Here is a 14,320-nt window from a genome sequence, read left to right as displayed (position 1 = left end):
TATCACAGTGCCATCCGTTTTGTTACTAAAGCACCTTATACCACCCACCACTGCAACCTGTATGCTCTAGTCAGCTGGCCCTCGCTACATATTCGTCACCAGACCCACTGGCTCCAGGTCATCTACAAGTCCATGCTAGGTAAAGCTCCGCCTTATCTCAGTTCACTGGTCACGATGGCAACACCCACCCGTAGCACGCGCTCCAGCAGGTGTATCTCACTGATCATCCCTAAAGTCAACCCCTCATTTGGCCGCCTTTCGTTCCAGTTCTCTGCTGCCTGTGACAGGAACGAATTGCAAAAATCGCTGAAGTTGGAAACTTTTATCTCCCTCACCAACTTCAAACATCTGCTATCTGAGCAGCTAACCGATCGCTGCAGCTGTACATAGTCTATCGGTAAATAGCCCACCCAATTTACCTACCTCATCCCCATACTGTTTATATTTATTTACTTTTCTGCTCTTTTGCACACCAGTATCTCTACCTGTACATGACCATCTGATCATTTATCACTCCAGTGTTAATCTGCAAAATTGTCATTATTCGCCTACCTCCTTATGCCTTTTTCACACAATGTATATAGACTCTCTTTTTTTCTACTGTGTAATTGACTTGTTTATTGTTTACTCCATGTGTAACTCTGTGTTGTTGTCTATTCACAATGCTATGCTTTATCTTGGCCAGGTCGCAGTTGTAAATGAGAACTTGTTCTCAACTAGCCTACCCGGTTAAATAAAGGTGAAATAAAAAATAAAAAAAATAAAATAATTCTTCTAAAATTGTCTGGCTAGCTAACAAACACAAAGGTCAAATTCATTGTTATCACAAATATTTTATCACAGCACTGGCAAATTAATGGTTGACCAACTCCCTGACCAAAATGGTTTACATCGAGTCATAACAAGGTTCATGACCCTTCTAGTATTCTAATTCCAAATGTTCTGTTTGGGGATGACCATGCGCTGCATGCCGGGATACATCTCCGTGTTGACACAAAATGGTCGAGTATATTTTGTGACCTGGGAGTTTAGCAGGCCTAAAAACCAAACTTGTATCGTATTATTTGGCACGCAGAACATCCATTGGATTAGTATATAGTAAGTGCCGAATATAGTGTTCTAGGAAGGACACGTGAGAGCAAGACTGTCGAAGGAAAGCTGATTTGGCCACAGACAGAAAGTCCGCCCCTGAATGACTCGGCTACCGCTCACAGGTCGGTAGTATACAATATCTATCTAACGCTAGCTAGCTAACACCGGGGATACTATTGGACTGCAATTTACTGTCCGAGGTGATTCCGTAAACAGGGTGAAAAACATCTCCAAAATATTCATACACGTTTGCAGTGATTTGACTTTTTTCTTCTTTTTTTAAAACTCCGTATCCACCCTCCAGTTGTTGACATGTCCAGTTTGACATAATGTGTTTCACTTCGATTGAACTAGAATCATCTAGCTTGTTCTCAACTCGCTGCTGCTGTGGTGACAGTTCAGGGGCCCGTTTGATGTGAACTAACGTCCGACTAGCTTGTGTTTGTCAACAATGTAACAATGTCGCAACATTGTAATCATTACGCCGATACTGTCGCAACATTGTAATCATTACGCCGATACCGTTGCAAAGCATTTTGGCAACAGAAACCGTTTAGTCTAAATGGGAAACGCGAACGAGAGTTTCCGTTGGCCAAATCCCCCGGTAGGTCCCTCCCCGTGTCGTTCCGTTAGCTTCCGTTTGGTTCTTAAACGGTAAACGGTTTCCGTAATGAATAAACCCCAACCTAAATAAAATAATGTTGCAACAATTGTAATGAGTTTGTTGACATCCGGGTGCTGTAGAATATTATCTTCCATGTAAGCACGAACCATATTCTGAATGACGAAGCAAGACTTACTATGTCGAAGGAAGCTAATGAATATGAGGTAGTTGAACTGTATACCTGTTTAATTTCTGTCTTTTTCATGACTTATTATTCCTGACTTCTTACGGACGTTTATTTTGGAAAGCCTAATATAAAGATGATCCTCAAAGGTTAGTTCTCTAACTTCCTCCCATCTCGTCCGTTTCAGAGTCCAGTTACCTACATCACAGAGCACACTAAACCAAGCCGAATGTAAGTGGCAGGTACAGGCATGTTACTACTACTAATGCCCCAGATTCCCATGAGACACCTCATTTGGCACACTGTTTTTTGAAAACAATTGTTCTGCAATTCCTATTTGGACTGAACATGTATTGTGAAATATCATTCTGATAAGACACTGTGGTGTAAGGATAGATATTATCATTCTGATAAGACACTGTGGTGTAAGGATAGATATTATCATTCTGATAAGACACTGTGGTGTAAGGATATATATTATCATTCTGATAAGACACTGTGGTGTAAGGATAGATATTATCATTCTGATAAGACACTGTGGTGTAAGGATAGATATTATCATTCTGATAAGACACTGTGGTGTAAGGATATATATTATCATTCTGATAAGACACTGTGGTGTAAGGATAGATATTATCATTCTGATATGTAAGGATAGATATTATCATTCTGATATGTAAGGATAGATATTATCATTCTGATATGTAAGGATAGATATTATCATTCTGATATGTAAGGATAGATATTGTCATTCTGATATGTAAGGATAGATATTATCATTCTGATATGTAAGGATAGATATTATCATTCTGATATGTAAGGATAGATATTATCATTCTGATATGTAAGGATAGATATTATCATTCTGATATGTAAGGATAGATATTATCATTCTGATATGTAAGGATAGATATTATCATTCTGATATGTAAGGATAGATATTATCATTCTGATATGTAAGGATAGATATTATCATTCTGATATGACATTGTGATGTAAGGATAGATATTATTCTGATATGTAAGGATAGATATTATCATTCTGATAAGACACTGTGGTGTAAGGATAGATATTATCATTCTGATATGTAAGGATAGATATTATCATTCTGATTTGACATTGTGATGTGAGGATAGATATTATCATTCTGATATGTAAGGATAGATATTATCATTCTGATATGTAAGGATAGATATTATCATTCTGATATGTAAGGATAGATATTATCATTCTGATATGTAAGGATAGATATTATCATTCTGATATGACATTGTGATGTAAGGATAGATATTATCATTCTGATATGACATTGTGATGTAAGGATAGATATTATCATTCTGATATGTAAGGATAGATATTATCATTCTGATATGTAAGGATAGATATTATCATTCTGATATGTAAGGATAGATATTATCATTCTGATATGTAAGGATAGATATTATCATTCTGATATGTAAGGATAGATATTATCATTCTGATATGTAAGGATAGATATTATCATTCTGATATGTAAGGATAGATATTATCATTCTGATATGTAAGGATAGATATTATCATTCTGATATGACATTGTGATGTAAGGATAGATATTATCATTCTGATATGACATTGTGATGTAAGGATAGATATTATCATTCTGATATGACATTGTGATGTAAGGATAGATATTATCATTCTGATATGTAAGGATAGATATTATCATTCTGATATGTAAGGATAGATATTATCATTCTGATATGTAAGGATAGATATTAGCATTCTGATATGTCATTGTGATGTAAGGATAGATATTATCATTCTGATATGTAAGGATAGATATTATCATTCTGATATGTAAGGATAGATATTATCATTCTGATATGTCATTGTGATGTAAGGATAAATATTATCATTCTGATATGACATTGTGATGTAAGGATAGATATTAGCATTCTGATATGACATTGTGATGTAAGGATAGATATTATTATTCTGATATGTAAGGATAGATATTATCATTCTGATATGTAAGGATAGATATTATCATTCTGATATGACATTGTGATGTACGGATAGATATTATCATTCTGATATGTAAGGATAGATATTATCATTCTGATATGTCATTCTGATATGTAAGGATAGATATTATCATTCTGATATGTAAGGATAGATATTATCATTCTGATATGTAAGGATAGATATTATCATTCTGATATGTAAGGATAGATATTATCATTCTAATATGACATTGTGATGTAAGGATAGATATTATCATTCTGATATGTAAGGATAGATATTATCATTCTGATATGTAAGGATAGATATTATCATTCTGATATGTAAGGATAGATATTATCATTCTGATAAGACACTGTGGTGTAAGGATAGATATTATCATTCTGATATGTAAGGATAGATATTATCATTCTGATATGACATTGTGATGTAAGGATAGATTTTATCATTCTGATATGTAAGGATAGATATTATCATTCTGATATGTAAGGATAGGTATTATCATTCTGATATGTAAGGATAGATATTATTATTCTGATATGTAAGGATAGATATTATCATTCTGATATGTAAGGATAGATATTATCATTCTGATATGTAAGGATAGATATTATCATTCTGATATGTAAGGATAGATATTATCATTCTGATATGACATTGTGATGTAAGGATAGATATTAGCATTCTGATATGACATTGTGATGAAAGGATAGATATTATCATTCTGATATGTAAGGATAGATATTATCATTCTGATATGTAAGGATAGATATTAGCATTCTGATATGACATTGTGATGTAAGGATAGATATTATCATTCTGATATGTAAGGATAGATATTAGCATTCTGATATGTAAGGATAGATATTAGCATTCTGATATGACATTGTGATGAAAGGATAGATATTATCATTCTGATATGTAAGGATAGATATTAGCATTCTGATATGACATTGTGATGAAAGGATAGATATTATCATTCTGATATGTAAGGATAGATATTAGCATTCTGATATGTAAGGATAGATATTAGCATTCTGATATGTAAGGATAGATATTAGCATTCTGATATGTAAGGATAGATATTAGCATTCTGATATGTAAGGATAGATATTATCATTCTGATATGTAAGGATAGATATTATCATTCTGATATGTCATTGTGATGTAAGGATAAATATTATCATTCTGATATGACATTGTGATGTAAGGATAGATATTAGCATTCTGATATGACATTGTGATGTAAGGATAGATATTATTATTCTGATATGTAAGGATAGATATTATTATTCTGATATGTAAGGATAGATATTATCATTCTGATATGTCATTGTGATGTAAGGATAGATATTATCATTCTGATATGTAAGGATAGATATTATCATTCTGATATGTAAGGGTAGATATTATCATTCTGATATGTAAGGATAGATATTATCATTCTGATATGTAAGGATAGATATTATCATTCTGATATGACATTGTGATGTAAGGATAGATATTATCATTCTGATATGTAAGGATAGATATTATCATTCTGATATGTAAGGATAGATATTATTATTCTGATATGTAAGGATAGATATTATCATTCTGATGTCATTGTGATGTAAGGATAGATATTATCATTCTGATATGTAAGGATAGATATTATCATTCTGATATGTAAGGGTAGATATTATCATTCTGATATGTCATTGTGATGTAAGGATAAATATTATCATTCTGATATGACATTGTGATGAAAGGATAGATATTATCATTCTGATATGTAAGGATAGATATTATCATTCTGATATGTAAGGATAGATATTATCATTCTGATAAGACACTGATATGTAAGGATAGATATTATTATTCTGATATGTAAGCATAGATATTATCATTCTGATATGTAAGGATATATATTATCATTCTGATATGTAAGGATAGATATTATCATTCTGATATGTAAGGATAGATATTATCATTCTGATATGTAAGGATAGATATTATCATTCTGATATGTAAGGATAGATATTATCATTCTGATATATAGATATTATCATTCTGATATAGATAGATATTATCATTCTGATATGTAAGGATAGATATTATCATTCTGATATGACATTGTGATGAAAGGATAGATATTATCATTCTGATATGTATAGATAGATATTATCATTCTGATATGTAAGGATAGATATTATCATTCTGATATGTAAGGATAGATATTATCATTCTGATATGACATTGTGATGTAAGGATAGATATTATCATTCTGATATGTAAGGATAGATATTATCATTCTGATATGACATTGTGATGTAAGGATAGATATTATCATTCTGATATTCATTGATATGTAAGGATAGATATTATCATTCTGATATGTAAGGATAGATATTATCATTCTGATAAGACACTGTGGTGTAAGGATAGATATTATCATTCTGATATGTAAGGATAGATATTATCATTCTGATATGACATTGTGATGTGAGGATAGATATTATCATTCTGATATGTAAGGATAGATATTATCATTCTGATATGTAAGGATAGATATTATCATTCTGATATGTAAGGATAGATATTATCATTCTGATATGACATTGTGATGTGAGGATAGATATTATCATTCTGATATGTAAGGATAGATATTATCATTCTGATAAGACACTGTGGTGTAAGGATAGATATTATCATTCTGATATGTAAGGATAGATATTATCATTCTGATATGTAAGGATAGATATTATCATTCTGATATGTAAGGATAGATATTATCATTCTGATATGTAAGGATAGATATTATCATTCTGATATGTAAGGATAGATATTATCATTCTGATATGTAAGGATAGATATTATCATTCTGATATGTAAGGATAGATATTATCATTCTGATATGTAAGGATAGATATTATCATTCTGATATGTAAGGATAGATATTATCATTATGATATGACATTGTGATGAAAGGATAGATATTATCATTCTGATATGTAAGGATATTATCAGATATTATCATTCTGATATGTAAGGATAGATATTATCATTCTGATATGTAAGGATAGATATTATCATTCTGATATGACATTGTGATGTAAGGATAGATATTTGCATTCTGATATGACATTGTGATGAAAGGATAGATATTATCAGTCTGATATGTAAGGATAGATATTAGCATTCTGATATGTAAGGATAGATATTAGCATTCTGATATGTAAGGATAGATATTATCATTCTGATGTCATTGTGATGTAAGGATAGATATTATCATTCTGATATGTAAGGATAGATATTATCATTCTGATATGTAAGGATAGATATTATCATTCTGATATGTCATTGTGATAAGATAAATATTATCATTCTGATATGACATTGTGATGTAAGGATAGATATTAGCATTCTGATATGACATTGTGATGTAAGGATAGATATTATTATTCTGATATGTAAGGATAGATATTATCATTCTGATATGATAGATATTATCAGGATAGATATTATCATTCTGATGTCATTGTGATGTAAGGATAGATATTATCATTCTGATATGTAAGGATAGATATTATCATTCTGATGACATTGTGATGTAAGGATAGATATTATCATTCTGATATGTAAGGATAGATATTATCATTCTGATATGTAAGGATAGATATTATCATTCTGATATGACATTGTGATGTACGGATAGATATTATCATTCTGATATGTAAGGATAGATATTATCATTCTGATATGTCATTCTGATATGTAAGGATAGATATTATCATTCTGATATGTAAGGATAGATATTATCATTCTGATATGTAAGGATAGATATTATCATTCTGATATGTAAGGATAGATATTATCATTCTGATATGTAAGGATAGATATTATCATTCTGATAAGACACTGTGGTGTAAGGATAGATATTATCATTCTGATATGTAAGGATAGATATTATCATTCTGATATGTAAGGATAGATATTATCATTCTGATATGTAAGGATAGATATTATCATTCTGATATGTAAGGATAGATATTATCATTCTGATAAGACACTGGTGTAAGGATAGATATTATCATTCTGATATGTAAGGATAGATATTATCATTCTGATATGTAAGGATAGATATTATCATTCTGATATGTAAGGATAGATATTATTATTCTGATATGTAAGGATAGATATTATCATTCTGATATGTAAGGATAGATGTTATCATTCTGATATGTAAGGATAGATATTATCATTCTGATATGTAAGGATAGATATTATCATTCTGATATGACATTGACATGTAAGGATAGATATTAGCATTCTGATTGACATTGTGATGAAAGGATAGATATTATTATTCTGATATGTAAGGATAGATATTATCATTCTGATATGTAAGGATAGATATTATCATTCTGATATGTAAGGATAGATATTATCATTCTGATATGTAAGGATAGATATTATCATTCTGATATGACATTGTGATGTAAGGATAGATATTATCATTCTGATATGTAAGGATAGATATTATCATTCTGATATGTAAGGATAGATATTAGCATTCTGATATGACATTGTGATGAAAGGATAGATATTATCATTCTGATATGTAAGGATAGATATTATCATTCTGATATGTAAGGATAGATATTAGCATTCTGATATGACATTGTGATGAAAGGATAGATATTATCATTCTGATATGTAAGGATAGATATTATCATTCTGATATGTAAGGATAGATATTATCATTCTGATATGTAAGGATAGATATTATCATTCTGATATGTAAGGATAGATATTATCATTCTGATATGTAAGGATAGATATTATCATTCTGATATGTAAGGATAGATATTATCATTCTGATATGTCATTGTGATGTAAGGATAAATATTATCATTCTGATATGGCATTGTGATGTAAGGATAGATATTAGCATTCTGATATGACATTGTGATGTAAGGATAGATATTATTATTCTGATATGTAAGGATAGATATTATCATTCTGATATGTAAGGATAGATATTATCATTCTGATATGTATGTAAGGATAGATATTATCATTCTGATATGTAAGGATAGATATTATCATTCTGATATGTAAGGATATTATCATTCTGATAGATATATGTAAGGATAGATATTATCATTCTGATATGTGATAGATATTATCATTCTGATATGTAAGGATAGATATTATCATTCTGATATGACAGGATAGATATTATCATTCTGATATGTAAGGATAGATATTATCATTCTGATATGTAAGGATAGATATTATCATTCTGATATGTAAGGATAGATATTATCATTCTGATATGTAAGGATAGATATTATCATTCTGATATGACATTGTGATGTACGGATAGATATTATCATTCTGATATGTAAGGATAGATATTATCATTCTGATATGTCATTCTGATATGTAAGGATAGATATTATCATTCTGATATGTAAGGATAGATATTATCATTCTGATATGTAAGGATAGATATTATCATTCTAATATGACATTGTGATGTAAGGATAGATATTATCATTCTGATATGTAAGGATAGATATTATCATTCTGATATGTAAGGATAGATATTATCATTCTGATATGTCATTCTGATATGTAAGGATAGATATTATCATTCTGATATGTAAGGATAGATATTATCATTCTGATATGTAAGGATAGATATTATCATTCTGATATGTAAGGATAGATATTATCATTCTGATATGTAAGGATAGATATTATCATTCTGATATGTAAGGATAGATATTATCATTCTGATATGTAAGGATAGATATTATCATTCTGATATGTAAGGATAGATATTATCATTCTGATATGTAAGGATAGATATTATCATTCTGATATGTAAGGATAGATATTATCATTCTGATATGTAAGGATAGATATTATCATTCTGATATGTAAGGATAGATATTATCATTCTGATAAGACACTGTGGTGTAAGGATAGATATTATCATTCTGATATGTAAGGATAGATATTATCATTCTGATTTGACATTGTGATGTGAGGATAGATATTATCATTCTGATATGTAAGGATAGATATTATCATTCTGATATGTAAGGATAGATATTATCATTCTGATATGTAAGGATAGATATTATCATTCTGATATGACATTGTGATGTAAGGATAGATATTATCATTCTGATATGTAAGGATAGATATTATCATTCTGATATGTAAGGATAGATATTATCATTCTGATATGACATTGTGATGAAAGGATAGATATTATCATTCTGATATGTAAGGATAGATATTATCATTCTGATATGTAAGGATAGATATTATCATTCTGATATGTAAGGATAGATATTATCATTCTGATATGTAAGGATAGATATTATCATTCTGATATGTAAGGATAGATATTATCATTCTGATATGACATTGTGATGTAAGGATAGATATTATCATTCTGATATGTAAGGATAGATATTATCATTCTGATATGTAAGGATATATATTAGCATTCTGATATGACATTGTGATGAAAGGATAGATATTATCATTCTGATATGACATTGTGATGAAAGGATAGATATTATCAGTCTGATATGTAAGGATAGATATTAGCATTCTGATATGTAAGGATAGATATTATCATTCTGATGTCATTGTGATGTAAGGATAGATATTATCATTCTGATATGTAAGGATAGATATTATCATTCTGATGTCATTGTGATGTAAGGATAGATATTATCATTCTGATATGTAAGGATAGATATTATCATTCTGATATGTAAGGATAGATATTATCATTCTGATATGACATTGTGATGTAAGGATAAATATTATCATTCTGATATGACATTGTGATGTAAGGATAGATATTAGCATTCTGATATGACATTGTGATGTAAGGATAGATATTATTATTCTGATATGTAAGGATAGATATTATCATTCTGATATGTAAGGATAGATATTATCATTCTGATAAGACATTGTGATGTAGGATAGATATTATCATTCTGATATGTAAGGATAGATATTATCATTCTGATATGTCATTCTGATATGTAAGGATAGATATTATCATTCTGATATGTAAGGATAGATATTATCATTCTGATATGTAAGGATAGATATTATCATTCTGATATGTAAGGATAGATATTATCATTCTGATATGACATTGTGATGTAAGGATAGATATTATCATTCTGATATGTAAGGATAGATATTATCATTCTGATATGTAAGGATAGATATTATCATTCTGATATGTAAGGATAGATATTATCATTCTGATATGTAAGGATAGATATTATCATTCTGATAAGACACTGTGTGTAAGGATAGATATTATCATTCTGATATGTAAGGATAGATATTATCATTCTGATATGACATTGTGATGTAAGGATAGATATTATCATTCTGATATGTAAGGATAGATATTATCATTCTGATATGTAAGGATAGATATTATCATTCTGATATGTAAGGATAGATATTATCATTCTGATATGTAAGGATAGATATTATCATTCTGATATGTAAGGATAGATATTATCATTCTGATATGTAAGGATAGATATTATCATTCTGATATGACATTGTGATGTAAGGATAGATATTAGCATTCTGATATGACATTGTGATGAAAGGATAGATATTATCATTCTGATATGTAAGGATAGATATTATCATTCTGATATGTAAGGATAGATATTATCATTCTGATATGACATTGTGATGTAAGGATAGATATTAGCATTCTGATATGACATTGTGATGAAAGGATAGATATTATCATTCTGATATGTAAGGATAGATATTATCATTCTGATATGTAAGGATAGATATTAGCATTCTGATATGACATTGTGATGTAAGGATAGATATTATCATTCTGATATGTAAGGATAGATATTATCATTCTGATATGTAAGGATAGATATTAGCATTCTGATATGACATTGTGATGTAAGGATAGATATTATCATTCTGATATGTAAGGATAGATATTAGCATTCTGATATGACATTGTGATGAAAGGATAGATATTATCATTCTGATATGTAAGGATAGATATTATCATTCTGATATGTAAGGATAGATATTATCATTCTGATATGTAAGGATAGATATTATCATTCTGATATGTCATTCTGATATGTAAGGATAGATATTATCATTCTGATATGTAAGGATAGATATTATCATTCTGATATGTCATTGTGATGTAAGGATAAATATTATCATTCTGATATGACATTGTGATGTAAGGATAGATATTAGCATTCTGATATGACATTGTGATGTAAGGATAGATATTATTATTCTGATATGTAAGGATAGATATTATTATTCTGATATGTAAGGATAGATATTATCATTCTGATATTTCATTGTGATGTAAGGATAGATATTATCATTCTGATATGTAAGGATAGATATGATCATTCTGATATGTCATTGTGATGTAAGGATAGATATTATTATTCTGATATGTAAGGATAGATATTATCATTCTGATATGTAAGGATAGATATTATCATTCTGATATGACATTGTGATGTAAGGATAGATATTATCATTCTGATATGTAAGGATAGATATTATCATTCTGATATGTAAGGATAGATATTATTATTCTGATATGTAAGGATAGATATTATCATTCTGATGTCATTGTGATGTAAGGATAGATATTATCATTCTGATATGTAAGGATAGATATTATCATTCTGATATGTAAGGGATAGATATATTATCATTCTGATATGTCATTGTGATGTAAGGATAAATATTATCATTCTGATATGAAAGGATAGATATTATCATTCTGATATGTAAGGATAGATATTATCATTCTGATATGTAAGGATAGATATTATCATTCTGATAAGACACTGATATGTAAGGATAGATATTATTATTCTGATATGTAAGCATAGATATTATCATTCTGATATGTAAGGATATATATTATCATTCTGATATGTAAGGATAGATATTATCATTCTGATATGTAAGGATAGATATTATCATTCTGATATGTAAGGATAGATATTATCATTCTGATATGTAAGGATAGATATTATCATTCTGATATGTAAGGATAGATATTATCATTCTGATATGTAAGGATAGATATTATCATTCTGATATGACATTGTGATGAAAGGATAGATATTATCATTCTGATATGTAAGGATAGATATTATCATTCTGATATGTAAGGATAGATATTATCATTCTGATATGTAAGGATAGATATTATCATTCTGATATGACATTGTGATGAAAGGATAGATATTATCATTCTGATATGTAAGGATAGATATTATCATTCTGATATGACATTGTGATGTAAGGATAGATATTATCATTCTGATATGACATTGTGATGTAAGGATAGACATTATCATTCTGATATGTAAGGATAGATATTATCATTCTGATAAGACACTGTGGTGTAAGGATAGATATTATCATTCTGATATGTAAGGATAGATATTATCATTCTGATATGACATTGTGATGTGAGGATAGATATTATCATTCTGATATGTAAGGATAGATATTATCATTCTGATATGTAAGGATAGATATTATCATTCTGATATGTAAGGATAGATATTATCATTCTGATATGACATTGTGATGTAAGGATAGATATTATCATTCTGATATGTAAGGATAGATATTATCATTCTGATAAGACACTGTGGTGTAAGGATAGATATTATCATTCTGATATGTAAGGATAGATATTATCATTCTGATATGACATTGTGATGTAAGGATAGATTTTATCATTCTGATATGTAAGGATAGATATTATCATTCTGATATGTAAGGATAGATATTATCATTCTGATATGTAAGGATAGATATTATCATTCTGATATGTAAGGATAGATATTATCATTCTGATATGTAAGGATAGATATTATCATTCTGATATGTAAGGATAGATATTATCATTCTGATATGTAAGGATAGATATTATCATTATGATATGACATTGTGATGAAAGGATAGATATTATCATTCTGATATGTAAGGATAGATATTATCATTCTGATATGTAAGGATAGATATTATCATTCTGATATGTAAGGATAGATATTATCATTCTGATATGACATTGTGATGTAAGGATAGATATTAGCATTCTGATATGACATTGTGATGAAAGGATAGATATTATCAGTCTGATATGTAAGGATAGATATTAGCATTCTGATATGTAAGGATAGATATTATCATTCTGATGTCATTGTGATGTAAGGATAGATATTATCATTCTGATATGTAAGGATAGATATTATCATTCTGATATGTAAGGATAGATATTATCATTCTGATATGTCATTGTGATGTAAGGATAAATATTATCATTCTGATATGACATTGTGATGTAAGGATAGATATTAGCATTCTGA

At 29.0% G+C, this 14,320-nt stretch overlaps 1 protein-coding gene across 5 annotated transcripts in view; it reads left to right on the top strand.

Moving 5' to 3' along the window:
- Positions 1–968: 968 nt before the first annotated feature.
- The window catches only part of LOC112251668 (ubiquitin-protein ligase E3A-like), a 60,007-nt gene continuing 46,655 nt past the window's right edge, over positions 969–14,320 (top strand). For 2 of the 5 annotated variants that reach the window (XM_042322667.1, XM_042322664.1), the window contains exons 1-2: positions 969–1,214; positions 2,068–2,111. Coding sequence is in view for 3 of the 5 variants with exons in the window: in XM_042322664.1 (XP_042178598.1) it covers positions 2,110–2,111 (2 nt within the window). In the remaining 2 variants the exon portion in view is untranslated. Of the gene's footprint in view, positions 1,215–1,549; positions 1,921–2,067; positions 2,123–14,320 lie in introns of those variants that run through there. The other 3 variants (XM_042322666.1, XM_042322663.1, XM_042322665.1) reach the window with 3 other exon arrangements.

The sequence above is a fragment of the Oncorhynchus tshawytscha genome, linkage group LG05 (genome assembly GCF_018296145.1).
Source record: "Oncorhynchus tshawytscha isolate Ot180627B linkage group LG05, Otsh_v2.0, whole genome shotgun sequence".
In the NCBI taxonomy this organism is placed as follows: domain Eukaryota; kingdom Metazoa; phylum Chordata; class Actinopteri; order Salmoniformes; family Salmonidae; genus Oncorhynchus; species Oncorhynchus tshawytscha.
Note: the sequence above shows the minus strand (reverse complement) of the source record. Positions and strands in the feature narration are given on the sequence as shown.